The 17,657-nt window shown below is 41.6% G+C and overlaps 1 protein-coding gene and 2 non-coding genes across 4 annotated transcripts in view; all 3 read left to right on the forward strand.

The window, feature by feature from the left end:
• The first annotated feature begins 445 nt into the window (after positions 1 to 445).
• Positions 446 to 17,657, forward strand: part of LOC124177772 (nuclear pore complex protein Nup88) — a 120,106-nt gene continuing 102,894 nt past the window's right edge. Inside the window, exons 1-2 of one of the 2 annotated variants that reach the window (XM_046560562.1) lie at positions 446 to 450; positions 11,639 to 11,869. In XM_046560562.1, the coding sequence (XP_046416518.1) occupies positions 11,660 to 11,869 (210 nt within the window). In that variant the 5' untranslated portion in view covers positions 446 to 450; positions 11,639 to 11,659. Of the gene's footprint in view, positions 451 to 11,622; positions 11,870 to 17,657 lie in introns of those variants that run through there. The other variant, XM_046560561.1, reaches the window with a different exon arrangement.
• Positions 10,922 to 10,995, forward strand: Trnan-guu. Its single transcript has one exon. It is a non-coding gene; the product is annotated as a tRNA-Asn (tRNA).
• Trnat-agu lies at positions 11,307 to 11,380 on the forward strand. The gene has a single exon. It is a non-coding gene; the product is annotated as a tRNA-Thr (tRNA).

Here is a 17,657-nt window from a genome sequence, read left to right on the forward strand (position 1 = left end):
GGGAAAATTGCGCATTGGCAAAAGAAGAAAACAAGGAACGAAGTAACTCCAAGTTGGCAGAGAGTTAACAGAATATTGTCACGACACGGGGAAAAAAATATCCAGTCTTGACAACCGGTATTATTTTATCCCGATAATTGAATATACAACTCTGAAAACGTTGAATCGATGCATCCTAAAAAAAATTCCAAGGCCCTTTTATAACGGAAAAGTTTGACACCACGATCCGGAGGATTTTGTTACGATTTCCCAATCAGCCGCAAAATACGTATACAAATTATTGTCGTTGAAAAAATTGAATCAAAAGTATTTTCTGAGTGGATATACACAAATCCCCTCCTGAAATCATTTATCAAAACGATTGGTAGGTAATGAGAATATAATTTGTGAGCCAATTATAATAAACATATTCGTCATAGAATAAAAAATGCTCTTCACATGACTGGAATTGTTATTCCAATTGAACCCCAACGGGAGGAATTGATTAAGAAAATAGACCGCAATGAGAAGTGAATCTTGCAATATTATAAGCGTAACCCTCTTGCAGCTGAAGTTCGTGACATCCATTGCGGATGGTAAACTTTTCGATTGAATGTGAAGTATGAAAAGCTCGGGTATTATGTTCGCGTTCGTCCGTTTTGCATGCGATTTGAGCACAATGCGGGCCATCGGAAACCGTCTCGTACTACTTCCGACGTCTGACTTGCCTGTCTGTCTGTCTCCCCTGCATACGCAATCTCACACACACGTACACAGGCATGGGTATTCGCATATTTATTTGCCGCTATAGAAAAATACACAACGGTTTAGAGGGAGAATATATTCCTTATACGCGTTCTGTCACTCAGACGCGAAGTTTTGCATACGTCGGAAGGGAGGAAGGATCTGTGTTCTTAACCTAGCGTATCACTTCTTATACGACGAGTACGACGCTGAGGCATATGTAAATGTCAATTCGGTGCCGTAGAGGAGCTTCGTCGGTGCGCGTTAGCGTCAATCGCTCGAAATCGCTCGAAGACTCGAAATCTGCGGAGCCGAAATAATTTCTATCACTTTACGTCGTGATCCTGCGGCTTGTGGCCGATAGCATGGATCAACACGAATTTCGAGTCTGGGTGCTAGATGTCAAGTTTTGATTTCTTCTATGCAACTTGTAAATGAAAGAATAGTTTTACTAGATAAAGTTTGTTTTCGAAGAAACCAGAACGATATTTCGGATTTTAAGCAAAATTATCTATTTTCTCAAATATTTGTTGTAAGTAACAAGTAAACAAACTCCAGTATTGCACTTGAATCACTTTTATTCAAAAATAATAATTAATAATAAACTACAAATGTAAAAGAATTTGTAAAAAAAGTTTGAGAATTAACATTTCTCGTACTTCTTCGATTTTCGTACGGACTTTCTCGTATCAAACCCCAAACGTAATCTCCCATCATGGTCTCATGATACTTCTCCTGATAACGTTAATAACGATAAAGTCCATCTCATCTTGATGAAAACGTTCTCCTTGTTCCTCCGAATAGGCACCCATATTACAGCTGTCAACCAAAATCTTAAAACCTTGCTTATCAACGTAAAAACGACAAAAACAAACTTTATAAGTAATAAATACAAGTTTCGGTTATAAATCGATGTATAGAATCGAAATCCTTTTACTTCAATAGAAATTCGAAGACAAAATTTCTTTTTCCTCTGCTGACCCGTGTAGTCTATTCCCATATCCGATAATATCCAGGCGAAGACCAGCCTGCCCACGGCGATCGAGGAACGTAACGAGACCGACGATTGGAAGTCGGAGCACAGACGAATTCGCGGATCTGGGCGGGTGACAAATGGTCCTGGACTTGATTGAGTATCGGCACGCCAGACACGCGAGGCTGATAAATAAATGAATCCGGTCCTCCTGGGGCGCATCTTACATCTTACGCGGAATACAAAGCATTAATAGATACGTTTCCACCTTATACGGACTCGCTATGTACTCTCTATCTTACACTCGCCTCCATCTTCGCCGTACGTTGCCGTCCACGTTTCCACGATGAAAATAAACGAGGGACTGCCCGTACCGCTATCGATCTATTCCCGCAGGATAACCTCGGAATCTCGGAATATCGTTGCTCGAGGAAATTAATCGACGTCCCGCACCATGTTCGTGGTATTCATTGGATTTTCATATTTGTTCTCCTGTAAATTGGTGCAGGGTAATCTTACGGGGCTTGCGTCCTTTAAAACAGTCAAACAGGTATCTGAAAATTGTGAGAAAATGCGAATGAAAAATTGACACCAGCGACATGTTGGAAAATGATAGTCGTCGAACTTTTGTTGGAAACCTTTTTCATTCGACTGTTCTCGAACATCAATCCAAGAGAAGGTGATCGGAATCCATTTGCGTCAAGAGCCAAAGAAATCGTTCGTTAGAGGCATCCCTCATTATTAGACGGCATATGCTGCGCGTGTAGGACTAAGCGGTTGATAGGTACGTAGCTTTTCATCGGAGTCCCGCCGCACGCTCATACATGGAGACGTAATACGTACGGTACCGTATACTAATGGCGGGTAGACCATAGCTGGTCATCCAGAAACTCGAGGGCTTATTACGGGAGCGCGGTGTCGAGAGCAAACAAAAGTCAAAGGCAAACTTATATGGGTGTAGGTGGGATACGCGTACCCCGTCTGACGAGTGTTTCTACGAACGCGGACGGGCATAATCTCCACATGACAGCAAAGCTCCAGTGACATGACGACCGGTAATAAGAAAGGGTTAGCCCGGAGGCCTAATGTAACACACCCTCGAAACACGAGGGTGAAATAAAAATAGTATCCAAGTTGTGAGTGGGTATGCGCCGCGGGGTGGTGGGTGGGTGGGTAATATAGAGCTTTTGGTATCATTATCATATCACGTGAGAGCATGTATGCTTGTCAGAGAAAGATGGGTGTTGGTGTCGGGGTGGAGGGAGGAGCGAGGAGCAGAGGGGAGATGACGAGGATCGGGGCGAGGGGGAGTAATGTATGTGTAATATTTTTAATTGTTGACATTAAAATGTGTCCCCCTCGGTTTTTTCTTGTTAGCGTTACGGCGACGGTGGAACGAGGGATTGTAGGGTAGGTTGGCCGGCTTCTGCTGGTTGGCATGCTCGCCCTACCCAACCCTGGGATGTTATTTATTTTCCGCTTAAAGAATTGTTCATGTGTCTCATCAAACGAATGACTTTGGGTCAGAGCTTGGAATTTATGATACGGAATGAAACGGAATGAAATGGACGTCGTTGGCATTTCCTAATCGTCCGAAGTGATGCTCTCTCTGTAATTTAACGGACCTTATTTATAGTTTGATAATTATTGTTGTTTTTTTTTCGTTCTTTTGTTTTTTTTTTTTTTTTTTTTTGTTTCGTTTTTTTCGTCATTTTTATTTTTCATTTCCTGGATTATAAAGGTGAAACACCTCAGATATCGGCACAACTTTACCGATTAGAAAAGCCCGTCGTCGTATAAATTTTCAACCCTTCGGTCATGCAGTGCTCAGAAATCCTCGCACGAAATCAACTGGTAATATTTAGGTACTCCGTAAGGTTGGTTAATTTCACATCACGCAATTTTTTCGAAATAATTATAGTCCCGCCTCTTTCATCCGCCAGAGTTGGCTGTTCCACAAATTGCGCAAGACTTATACCTGTAATCCAAAAAAAAAAAAATAATTCCGTCGCTGGTTCCAGAATCACGTTAGCCGTCCATGCAAAGTTGAGAAATGTATGATATCTACGACACTCGGCATAGAATTTAATTAAATGTAAGCGAAGAGTCCTACCGTGACCTTATCCTGCGCTACGATTTGATGGTAGAACTCTAATGAGCTATAAAACGGATATCTAGTCCAGCGCATCAGGAGCATGTGTGTCTGAGAACTGTTTTACCCTAATTACGAAACAATGGGTAATCCGAATCAACGAGCCATAGATCAAACATTCCAGTCTCGCTGAACGTACTTCCCATACTTTACTCAGCTCATTTCTAATCTCTCCGGTTGTCGTGCGGAGCAAAAATTCACTCTCGAACAAAAAAGATAATTACATTTTCATGAACATATTCGATGAAGTACAAGCCGTTGAAGGTATTTCTAGGTTGAGCATTTCAAGTATCTCAAACTTTGCGTTCCACGTGCAGACTTTATTGAATGACAATTTGGAAAGCGTGCCTCGAAATTGACGAAGAAAGTACCAACCTATTTTGAACTCGTGTGTATAAGGAAAAAGGATTTATCCATGAAAATCTTAACCGTCCATGGAGAAAGGATATCTGCAACACGAGGAACTTTGTGTCATTTCCGTCAGTTAAGGAATTCGTCTGTCAAACATTTTCCCTTTGGTGACGGATCGAAAGGACTGTTTATACATTTAGAGAACGGTTTTTTACCATTTCGACCACGCCACCGTTACAAACGTAGAGTAAACCTACGTGATAATGATGGAGTGATTGCGTTCCAACCAACTATACAAACAGCGTTTGTCACTGAAACAAATATATCGAGATGGTACGAATCGTTTAGCAGGTATTAACCGGGCACACGAAACGCTACCGCCAAAGTAGGATCCAGCGATTTTCTGAGGGCAGAAGCAATCGAGTACGTAAACTTTTAGATAACGGATCAACACCGCCACGACGGGGGCAGTCTGCTCCACCCAGTCATTACAATTACTCGTTACTCTACGTAGTCCTCACGGTGTACGCGTTACGCGGGGATTCGTTACAAGTCAAAATATTTCACCGACCTTTCGCTATCTCCTCCCCCGGAGCAGTGATGTATTCGCAATAAACTAATTAGATGGCACCTCGAACAGAGGCGTCCAGGTGTTGGGCTCAATCGTTGATTAGGTACTGATTGCCTCGGTGATTTTGCAAAACCACTCACGAATAATGAGATCGCGAGATACGATCCATGCCCTTGCCGGCAGAAGTGGGGTGGATAAGTGGGGTGCTGAATTGGGCAGGGAAGCCGCGTATTAACCGTGTATTAACCCACCTTATTACACCTATCGAGGACGCTCCGAACTCGCTCACGGGGAAGATTCGACACGAATGGCTTCGCCGCCGCCATATGGCCGTTAGTTGTTCGTTGTTCGTTGTTCCTTTTATTGGCTCCGTTATAACCAGATAACGGAGTTGTCGCGAAGCTCTTTTAATGTCTGTATTTAGTCAAGCTTGTTTAACGATTAGGGAAGGTTAACTCTTTCTCCGTAAGGGAGAGACGCACACGCCTCGTTAATTACCAAACCAACGTTAGTATATTTTAAGGCGTTATACTATAACCTTTATGCCAAACGAAGCTTGTCGAGTTATTTTTTCAAAATTGTCGAGAAAACGATATTTTCAGACTCAAGTATATTAAAATTAATCCTCAAAATCATTGATCATTTTCCCCGTTGGATATACCTTGATAATCGTATTGACGAAGAAAATTATTGACATTTGTCGCAATTCGGACGGATTTCATTCGCTTAGAAAAGACTTTCGCTTAGAAAATATATATATATGTATAATTAATCGTTCAATCGTATGGTGAAAACATGGCCACAACTAATTTATAGAGAAAATGAACGACAAATATTGAGTTTTTTCCTCGTTTTAAACCGTCACAATCAAACGCAACGTATATTGCTTACCAAAATATTTCCGAGCGTAGAAAATACTTGAGCAGATAAACTTGGTCTACTCAATGTGTAAAATCGCATTCAATGTCAAGTTTGAGTTTGGACAGTCGAATAATTGTTTCCTCTGATATTCCTTAGTAAAACCACCAAGCTTGAGTATTTTTTTTTGTGAGTGTAACGTATCGATCAAATCATTATCTCACTTCCCACACATGTACGTAGAGGTACACCCAGCTGTACATAAGATTATAGGATACAAACAATGACACATGAAATTTTATTACACCGGCATAATGCGTTTAATGAGTAGAATTACCCAAATGCACATGACAACAGCGTGTCCACCGGTCGTTGCATATCACAATGAGTAGCACGCGTTGTTGATACCGGTAACGCATATTGGAAAAAGTGACATTTTTAAGATGGTATCATGCCCGGCGTACGTATATATTTTGATGGGTGGTGAGATACATAGTTTGTCCTACCCTCGGCATACGATCCCGTAGAACGTATCACGGTTTAATTCGAGTCCTTTCGACTCTCTCTCTCCCACTCTCTCTCTCTCTCTCTCTTTCTCTTTGTATTTCTGTAATTAGGTAGTTTTTCGGAGTGATGCGATACTCGGTATTCTCGTATCTTCGTTTCACCGCCCTTATCTTGATATTTTTACGAGCCCATTTTCCGCTGCAGCGTTGTATTCTCTGTTTATTTTTAATTTTAGTTTGGTTCGAGACATTTGAGAGGCGTTTCCCTTCTTCTTTTTTTTTTTCTCTTTGTATCATACCTACGTTTGAATGTCCACGAATCGTATAGTAATTAGGACTTTCGGCACGACAGTTTGTTCCTGCATAAAAGTGACTGAAAGTTGCATCGAAATGGTTTCGATATATATATGTATAAGAGCATTTACCACCAAAATTGGTTGGTGTATTAAGTAAATGAAATCATATGAATTTCTTAAAAATACATCAACATATGTATTGATACAGTGGCGCAACTTTGTCTACAACTCATTTTCGAGTCAAAGTAAAATTTCAGGAATACAGAAAAATGTAAATCTCGTTCTTATAAACATAAACCAAAAATTCAAGAAATCATTTTCTGTCTTTCTGAATGAAATACCGAATCTTTTGCATGGGAAATATTTGGAATAACGTTATTTACTCGTGATCAGTGATCTGCTGGGAAAAAGCGAGTAAACGGAGAATTATATCTGTACCTTTTAATGAGAAACCTGTCAAAGGATCCATTAACCGTTGGAATATTAATGAAAAAAATTGTTTCACGCCTTAGTCGTTCACGCGAGGTGAACAACAGCGGTTGTGATATACCTCCGTATACATGACGACATTCTCATTTTGCTTGATTGAAAAATTTCCCACTTGGAACATCCATTAAGTCATATCGGCACAGATGATCCTTTTGTTGTCGCTAGTTTGCATGTTAATGTACCGTTTTCATACATTCCGTAGGTATAGAGCAACACGCGCGGAACTAACGCCAGTTGGATATTTCTGCGCTGTATTTGTACAGCGGGGTGTAAACGGCATTGCACTGACCTAAGTGACACCTGACGTATTCCCTGTAATTATTCACACTTTTAACATTAATTGATACTGATTACTTTGCCCGCGTGACCGACACGGCAGCCTGCAGCCAGCTCGCCAACCAGGCTAAAAGCCTTTTCATTGATAAACGATATTTCTTCGTTCGTGTAGGTAAGGCACACCTATTTTAATTTTTTCAAATGCTTTTGTAACAATATCTGACCTTCAGGATCAATCAACGAAATTCTCCGACTAGCCATAAAGCTCGCGATAAAACGAACGTATCGTACAATTACCTACCAAGCCTGAAACTTTCACTGTGAAACGTTGTGCAAAATTGAGTTAATTTCCTCGGCCAATTTAGTTCGGCATTTCGGCGAAGAAAATTGTACGTATGTATAAATATCCTCTCCTCTCCTCTCAACTCCTCGGGCCTCGCGCCCTGCGTCGCATATGGTAGGCAGGAGCATCTAACCACATGGTAGGAAATGGGCAACGGTTTGATGTATGGAAGATGCCAGGAGAGGGATGGTACGGTATGTTGTCGATTCGTCTTCCTGCGCGGCAACATCTTTCGCCAATCCTTCCATCCTTTCCCAGTTATAAATGAAGACCTACCATCCTGCACATCGACCTGGCAGGCCGCAGATTGCTCTGCTTTCTCGTCTACTCAATTTATCTATCGGTTCCATCTTCCCACTTTGCAGGGAATAACGGATTTCGGTACACGCGCACGTCGCAAGCTTTTCAGAGATCTTTCAAATTTTAACCCTGCTAATTACCAATTAATCAAGGACAGTCTGCGTCGTGAAGAGATTCGGGGTGAACAAGGGCTGAAAGCGTCCTGCAGCGCCGACGACCGACGGTTAAGGCTTGGGGGGGACACAGGGGTGGTGGGAAATCTTAACGCCAGGCGTATCCTCTCGGGAGACAAGTGTGAGGAGAATTACAGGAACCCTTGATCTCGAACTGCCGCGGTATCTCCCTAATAATAAACTATAGTAAACTTAATCCCCAATGCTCCTATAAGTTAGTCCCTTTCAACGCCACAATAATCTATGTGAGCCTAGCATGCTTCTTCTGTACGCAGTGCCGTCCAATCAGGCGTTTAATATTAATCGTACAAAGTCGTACAAAAGGTTCCTCTGAAATTCCACCGGAGCTTCTGTACTAAGTACGTATTGCAACTGGTATCGATGCGCCGATTTTCACAAGTCTGCGTCGTAAGGAACATAGCTCACCTCGTTTCCGAAGAGGAACTCGTGAACGGTAAGCTTTATTTTATTGAGAATAACAGAAACACGGATCTTACATGCTTTTTAGAGTAGAAAACAAGGGAAGGCAAAATATTTGTTATTCAACATCCTCCACAGTAATTTGTATCCTTTTGTCGTTCGACGTTGTGTTTTTCAAATGTAAAAAAAAGATATGACTTCCTCAGATCGAAAAATGGTTAGTCAATGCTCGAAATTGAACGTGTACAACAGCTAGTCACAGTTGACGGTGGAGTTACGGAAAGACGAGGAATTCGAGTTGGAACGGTCTGAACACCCGTTGGATGATTTTAGGTCGGGCTTGGTTGAGTATTTCGGTGCTTGGTAGGCAGATGCAATGTAGATGTGCCTATAGGTGGGTATTACACAGGTATAGGCACGCAGCCCGTAAGAGATGCCTGGTTCGACCTAAGCGGAGTAAACTTCGTCGGCCAAGATTCATCCTCTCAGCGCCCCGCGTAGATTTATGGCCATAAATTTCGACCTAATAAGAAGTAAACGGAGCAGCTCGAGGTACCCAACCACCATCGTGCAGCCACTACACCTTCGCCCAACACCCGGTCGCCTTTCGAGTTCACCTTTACCTACTATAAAACCCACCACCCTGTTATACCGCCTACTCACCTACACGGTGATCATGCTGATGATAATCATAACAATAATGACCTTACGCTCGTTATATTATGCCGCGTGTAATAATGCACATATTTGGCATGCCTTTATACCTACCCAGGCGACGTTAATTTACCACCGTATCGTGCAGCATTAATTGCTCGACACTTCAACTCGAAATTGACTCGATCTCTGAGAGTCCCTGCACTTGTATGGCATGTTAGGGTGGTTCTTATTTGGGGTGGTGGTCATTTTTTTCACCCTACTACCCAAATCAACTTCAAAAAATTCAGAAACACGTGCTTAATTTTTTCAGATTTTCACCTCAACTCTAAGATAGTCCTCGTTGTGATGGAAGTTTCTTATGGGAATAGCATGGGAAAAACTTTGGTTTGCAGTATTGTATTTTATTACAAGCGTAGTAATGTTCCGAAAAATCTGTAACTGCGAGGTTTTAGTGGCTGCTGGTGCTACTATCTGAAAAAATCATTTACATCATAATATCAGTAAATGCAGATGGATTGCACTTCCTCTAAATAAAAAAAAGTCAGATTTCGAGAGTGCGCAATTCTTCGAGATTGCATGGTATGATGATGTAAATTTTTTCACAGGTAGTAGCATTAATGCCCACTGAAACCTCGCTGTTACAAATTTTATGGAACATTATTACGATCTTGCAATAAAATATATACTGAGAAAAAAAGTTTTTCTCATGTCATTTCCATAAAAAAACTTCGATCACAATACGGACTATCTTAGAATTAAAGTTGAGGTTAAAATACGAAAAAAATTAGACAATTGTTGGAGAAAAATTCGACAATACCCTAAACAGGGACCACCCTGATGTCACGTATACCGAAGCTTCGTCGTTGGGGTTAACGATCAGTCGAAAAATTCCAAAACAATAAGTAATTCAACGATCAATCCTAGTACTGCAGCCCGTGCGGCGCTAAATTCGGAAGGGGACACGTGGCGTCGTCTTGGGACTTAGGAGAAAGCCGCTGCTCGGTACTGTGCCCCGGATCTAAGGGCACGGAGGCAGAAAACACTGACCAATAAATTTCGCGGCAACTGTCTCTTACTTGTAATTAAACACACAATTTAAACGCCCCGTTAATGTCCGCGGGCTCGAACCGGAGGCCATCGCCTAGCCCTCCTTCTCGTCTGTCTAACGCTACAACCGGAATTCCCTTCATCCCTTGCTCCGCGTACTTGTGATATACGCACGCGGTATCGAGCCATCGAACTTAATTAGGGCTGCGGACCTTGTAGTTTTCGGGGACACGTGATCGTAGCCTTTTTTGAGAGTTATCAGGATTTGACTGAAGTGTAGCGTCAAGAGCGGAGTTTGCTGTAACGATGAACTCGATATGCGAAAAACAAGTGGATGAAGTATATTTCTCGAGTGAACGTCGAGTCTCGTAATTTTGAAATTCAAGTAATCGGAACATGTCCAGCTGTATAATTCTTTGCTTCCTAATTCATGGAACACCTGATGATCAGTGATTTTTTGTACACGCTTTAATCAAGTAAGTAATATTAGCTTGTGTGCGATGAAATAAAATTTGCCTACGTTATCAGATCGATGACGCGTGTTAGAATCGAGTGTTACCAATCCCAGTTATAAGTCTAACTAACTGAAACTGATAAGAACGATTTTCGCAATCTCTGAATGTTTTGAATAATCAATAGTACGACTAGAAGAAATATCCACATATTCTAATCGTTTTCACCAAACTCTCGATCAAAATCTAAGGAAATTTTCACTGATCAATTATTTTAGATTTCCATATCATATTTTAGTATTTTTGTTATTTCATTACAACCCATTGAACAACGGCCTCCGTGGCGCAATTGGCTAGCGCGTTCGGCTGTTAACCGAAAGGTTGGTGGTTCGAGCCCACCCGGGGGCGTTTAGTTTTGCCCTTTTTTGGTACGAAAGCTTGAGAAGAAACAGCAGAGTAGCGTCCGAATCACGTCGTTATTGTAGAATTATTTTCGGAAATAATGTTACAATATCACCATCTAATTGTACGAATCGTCTCTAGAATTCTCCATGACTATCTCAACGGTCTGTAGAAATTTTCTTCCATTCAGACCAAAACCGTTTGCCGAATGAAGCCCACAATTCCTCGGCTTAAATGCTCTCTCAAAACGGGTTTCTAAATTCGAACAGTTCCGGAAAAAATAGGTTTCCTTCAATACCTGAGACTATGTCCGCAACGGCGCCGTGGCTTAGTTGGTTAAAGCGCCTGTCTAGTAAACAGGAGATCGGGGGTTCGAATCCCCCCGGGGCCTGAATCGAACTCAAGTTTCGATTCATCTTTTTTTCGCCGTATTTTTGCTCCGATTTGATAAACATTCGCATTCTTAACTCGAAACAGCGGTGACGAATCACGCCAAGATCGACGCTGCTCATTGTAAGCAAATTTTAAATTTCGAACGGCCGCAGCCCGCGGGTCACGTGGCTGCTGCGCGTTCTCGTTCTCACGTTGGCAGCACTGGCTCGTTCAGTCAGCTTTGCGCGAGCGAGAGTGAGACTGACGAGTGAGAGAGAAGCCGTGTTTTGTTGTGATCATGGAGTCGAGCACGGACACGTTGCGTCTCAACGATACGAAGTTGTTTAAAGTGATAAAGGAGACTGTGCCAGGCGACGGTACGGAAACTCTGAACATCATCGAGATTCGGGACAACGTTTTGTACGTTTGGAACAGCAACGATAGCTGCATCTTGACCCTGAACGTCGGGGCGGCGCGCGGGAAGACCGGCGACGAGATTGTTTATCAGGTATTTATCAATCTTTCGGCATTGTTTTCGACAATGAGACTGACTAATTTGTGAATTCCGAATCTAAACCGCTTACATCATCCTTCGTAGACAATAACTTTGACCCGTTATCGCACTCTGCGGTTCCTAACCTCTCTAACCTCGCTTACTCATGCCTCTTGAGAGCGGAATGCGTCAGCACGTTTTCTGTCAGGTTTTGTTTGTAGTTGGTTGATTATTTGCCTCGATTCGTAAACGATGATATTCTTACAACGAATGGTAATCGTTTTATCAGCTATATCGTGTGATTTCTATCGCATTACTTTTCACCGTTGTCCAGATTGATATTGCTGACAACTTCGCTTCGTGTTTTGGTCTGAAATTTAAGGAAGCTACGGGACTTACTCGCCAGAAAGAAACTGGTATTTTAGATGCAGCGATGACAATGTTTATTAGTAGTGTCGTATGCTTTTTGAGAACTTCGGTGAAACTTCAGCTGAATGAATGTTCTTGATTGTAATTATGCGAATTACTTATATGTGTTAAATCGGTTGATTGAGACGCGTTAAACAAGATTGTTGGTACAAAAAGCTTAATAAGGGACACGAATGGTAAATAAGCCATATTGATTACGATATCGCTGGATATGAAACATCTGGCAAATCAGTAAGATGAGATTCAATACACCGAATCCAGGGACCGTCGAGACTGCGGACATCAATGATGTGAGAAGCAGCTCTTTGATCCGGAACTGACAATGAAAGAAGCTTAATAATATGAGTTTTTGACAAGCCAATGGCACTGATGTCAATGTTAGACAACACGACTCAAGTTTATTTGACACAATCGTTCGCCTATTGCTTACCTGTAATTATTTCACTGGGAATCGACGACAGCATGCGAAGCCTTTCCACCAGAATTCTCCTATTGGCTCGAACGTTTTTGTCCACTTGAGCATTTTACCAATAAGACGTGGTTTTGGTCAATTGAATTTCCACTTTGATTAATAAGTGTTTCCTTATTATTAAATAATGTAGATAAATATATAATGTAGGACAATAATGTAATACACGCTGGACGTTTCCTTCTTCATATTACATTTACTGACTATTTTTTGCTGTGTATAATACTCACAGTTTTTGATGATGTGAAAAATTTATAACGCTTCGAATTCTGTTGAGCGAGCAACAAATCCGTTAATTATATCCATCGCTTGCTTTTCCGGAGGGGTATTAAAGAAATGTAATACCTGTACAGAGCGTCGAGTAATTTTTATTTTGTACAACAAAAGTTAACAAGGTATCAATGTATATCGTGTTTATGATGGTATGTATAGTATATTCTTTCGATATTTCTGAGACATGTTATGAAGTGCTTTTCACGGGGCTTCAGTAATAGAGCTATTTCATAACTTCAATGTAAAAACGTTCAAGATTTATTTTTATTCTGATTTCAAGAACGTGATAAATTGCTCCCATCCGCATGTACATATTGCTATATACGAATGTATATACTCAACATCTCCCCATTGGAATTGCCTCTATTCGAAATATTCTGAATATTACATATCTGCTACATTGAAACGTTAAATCATAATTTATGCTTTGATTTACACCCCGACGCATCTTTTATTAGATTTTCATTTATTGGAGGGTGGAAATTGGCTGGCATAGAAAATTCTTTTCACATTATGTTACATATTATATTTCATTCTTCGTTTCGGTTTTACTTTTCATTATTCGCCGACCAATTAGACATACCAAGTCAGGGGTAGTTCAAAAGTTGCCGTCCGGTATTCCGTATTTTTACCTATATCCATACCGTAGATTTGTTAATAAAACAATATTTAAAAATTACAAGCACCTCTCAGTCACCATGTTCCACAACATTTCTCTGTCTTCGTTTCGAATTTTTTTTTCTCGTACAAAACACACGCGAACGACGTGATTCTCTCAAGCTTGCCAATCGCACGCCAATTGTCCTTCTCACGATAGACGAGCAAAGTCGAATGTTTGATTCTGTATGGGAGTGTTTTGAACCGGATTCAAATCCGAGACTACACCCCATGTGAGTTTTTCAATACGCAAATTCGCGAGGATGGCCCAACGGGGCGCACCGAATGGACTATTTCCCTTATTTATCGCCTTTGTGCTCCGCACTGTATCAAACTCCGATATGTTTTCGCACGCATCTCTGGAGACCGCGGGGGTTCCGTAAAAATAGGGACGAAGAAGCGGCGGAGGGCGGGAGGGACTAGAGTGGGTGTAAGAATATCTGAATAACTCGAAATCGAAGAAACCCTCGAGCCAATGACTGCGACGTCTCGGTTCTACCTTCGTTCGCAATACGCGCTCGTTTTGCATATTTTATCCCACGCGCATAATATCTCTGGTGTTATTCGACGATTAGGGCTGTTTTTCGATAGCGATTTTTCACCGGGGTGAAGTCACAACTGCGCTAAGGGAGTTGAAGCCGTAACGCGAATTGACAGGACCGAAGGGGTCACGAGGGCGCCTCCTATCCGAACTTATTATATATCTTGATAAAAGTATTTCATTCAATTTCAATTTCTGCGTAAAACGTCGTGCGCATTAAAACCTCTGTACATGCAAAGTTGGGTAAGAGGGGATGATAATTTATAGGAAATGGGTTGTTCGACGCTCAGATGTAATTTAATTAAAATAAATGTCGTCCGCGAAAAGGCGAACCAACACCATGGCAAATAAAATGCAAATTCAGACCCTTTTCCCTCCTCCGTGTAGGTAGGCGACGTGTATGCGCGGGCATATATTCGACTATGTGTACGTTCGATGCGCGTAAATGTGCCCTGCCAGCCTTGCGGTCGTTCGCCGCGGTATCCCGTCGGCTGTAAGGGATGGTCGAAAGCCAGGGGTGCAGGATGCCTCCATACACGCTTTCTACTTCTCTCCGTTTGCCTCTCATCGACGCTTTGGCCAAATCCCTTGTCTCCCTCTCGCTTTGTCTCTTTTCTCTCTTCGTGAAATTTTACACACAGCAAATAATTCGCTGAGGCGGACCCCAATTTTTATCTCTTCGAAGGTATATATATATGTTCATGTATATGTTATACAGCTGTACGAAAATCTCTTCACGGTAGAAGGGCCAATTTTTAAATTAACGATCAGTCGTGATCTGTTATGCGGGTTATTATTTAGTGGGAGGCATAGGTACGATAAATAGCAGTTTTATTTTTCTTGCTTTTCCGTTTAGAAGACAAATTTTTACTGCTCAAATTCACGAGGTTGAAATTATGAGGCTTAGCAACGACGTAAGGAAATTGGCAAAAAAATTTAAGAAAAAAAAAAAAGAACGGACAATTAGTATGTTACAACTTAATATGAATGACTGAAGGAGTTTAGTTTTCAAAAATGAATATATTTCACTGAATTAAAGTTTATTGAATTTTGAACAATTGCGAAATAACACAACATTTCATACAATAATGCAACAGTGCATGCATCGTTACATTATATCGTTACGAACTTCAACTTCATTGCAAGTTTAGAATAACTTCACCGAAATTACGGTATGTGAATTAATTAATTCTCGAAGATTGCACATAATTAAATATTTTATCTCAATGAATTTCATCGTATACTATAATACAGGGATGTCGAGGAATCAATCGTTACATAATGCATTTTGGAAACACAAACCTCCAGGGAAAAGTACAGAAAACGTGAAGATCCAAGCTTTGTTACATAATAATACAACTGATGAAATTTGAACAGGCTGTACGAATCGCGATATTGCGTTATAAGTTTTCAAACTTTCTTCGGTTACAGTACGCGGCATTGATTGTTGAGCTGAAAATTTCTGACAATAAAACCGTTCATGGAAAGTTTTCGTATAGCCGGTGAAGGTGGCGACGTGGTCGTTTTTTTTTTTTTCATTTTCGGAAGGCTGCAGCAGCGGCAGCAGCAGGGTGTCGCAGATCTTCGTAGGAATAATTACTTCTTTCTCACCCTGCACTAAATTTCCGTATTAAAGAACTTATCCCATTTCGTTAGTCAAAGGGGTGTGAACGTTTTCGTATTATCTCTCGCCTCTCGCAAAAAAGGGAGAGAGAGAAAGAGATACCTCTCGAGGCCGCCGCGAAGTCAAGGCGCGGTTAGACGTTCGCCGGTAATAAAGAAAGATAACAAAGATAACAAAGATAACTCGATGCAATAAAAATGATTCAAAGTTTCCCGCGGTGGGCTGCCGGTTCCGATGGCGGCGCGGGTGACAATGGGGCGTCTTTGTGTTCTCTCCTCTCCTCTCCTATCCTATCCTCCTCCCGCTCCCCCCTTACCCCATCCTCTTCATCCACCCCCCGACACGCTGTGATACCTATCTTCCGGTTTCAACTTCGCCGCGGGAAAGCCGAGCAACTTTTATTATTTATGACTAATATTTCAGTCATTTTAACTCAGTGCCAAGGGAAAATCTCTCTCTTCGCGACCTCGGGACACCCGACTGCATTGGACCAGCTACTGAGCTTAATCTTCGCCATTTTCATAATTAATTACTTGCGTGTGTAATTTGTTATATCCGACACACTTGACCCCCCATCTCACTGGTCGTTTGACAGATATGCGATATCGCGATCTTTGCTTGTAACATTGAAACGTAGCTTCAGTTTGGTTCATTTTTGGTCGGAATCGTAGGGTTAATTTTTGTCAAGCATACTCACGATACAACTTACGATCCTTGCGATAAGAGACCACATCTTACGACACGGTGACATGTACGTCGAATTCTTTTCCCGGGGGTTGAATTTATCCACCTGTCCGTGAACACGTACGTAATGCGTGTGTCGTGCCTCCCGTAATTCCGATCGAACCTGTAAAACGTTAAACGTTCCCGCACGCACTTTGCAGCCTGAGGTCGACCGGCTGCGGTAATGGGGCAGTTAAAATTTAGCGCTCCCGCAGAAATGCGAAACATGAAATACGAAATGCGAATAACTCCGGTCGCAACGTCTACCACAAAAGCCATTGTCTGCCACTTAGTGAATTCACGGGCTCGTCGACCCCCGCCTTTGCCTCTTCTCCTGCTGCCTTCAATGTAAAACACTTCCGTGGATTTTATTGTTCGCGTTCGTTCGCTCGGCGTACGTCTATATGTATACCTGTACGTATATGCAGCCCGGGCTGGACCACGTGGGAGTCCGAGGGAAGAGCAACATCCACCAATGAGAAACGTCAGCGTTAAATTACTTTTTAATTATCACACCCGAGGATTCGGCTTATTACGCTCGACGAGGTGTCTCAGCATCGCGTCGACGATTATGTATAAAATGCACGAGGGTTTATACCCACCTTGTATCTATATTTGAGATCGATGGAAGTCTGACGGACAGACTGAACGACGTGGTGTGTTATTTATGGGCACCACTTGGACTAACACAATTTTTCATTTTGATATCGTCACTTGAACAATCAAATGAACTGAATTTATGATCTTTACAACTCTCTTGAAAGACAACTGCACCCCTTTGTTTTTTCACCAAACATGTACCCTTCAAATTTTTCACACTGAATTGAAACCGAAGGTGAAAAAATATTGCGGTATTTTAGAAATATACTCTCCGACAGTACATAGTCGAAGAAATATACCTTATACCATAGAATAAATATAACGCACAAGTGTCGCAAAATTAACCGGGAAACGTTTGGGTATAATATGGGGCGTGGAACTCATGAAAGTAAAATAGGCAGACAGATCAATTTATAGTGAATACATAAATTTTAAAACGTGATTTATTCAGCGGTACATAGAATAGGTTTTGTACGTCGATATTGAA

Source organism: Neodiprion fabricii, chromosome 3 (genome assembly GCF_021155785.1).
Source record: "Neodiprion fabricii isolate iyNeoFabr1 chromosome 3, iyNeoFabr1.1, whole genome shotgun sequence".
Lineage (NCBI taxonomy): Eukaryota > Metazoa > Arthropoda > Insecta > Hymenoptera > Diprionidae > Neodiprion > Neodiprion fabricii.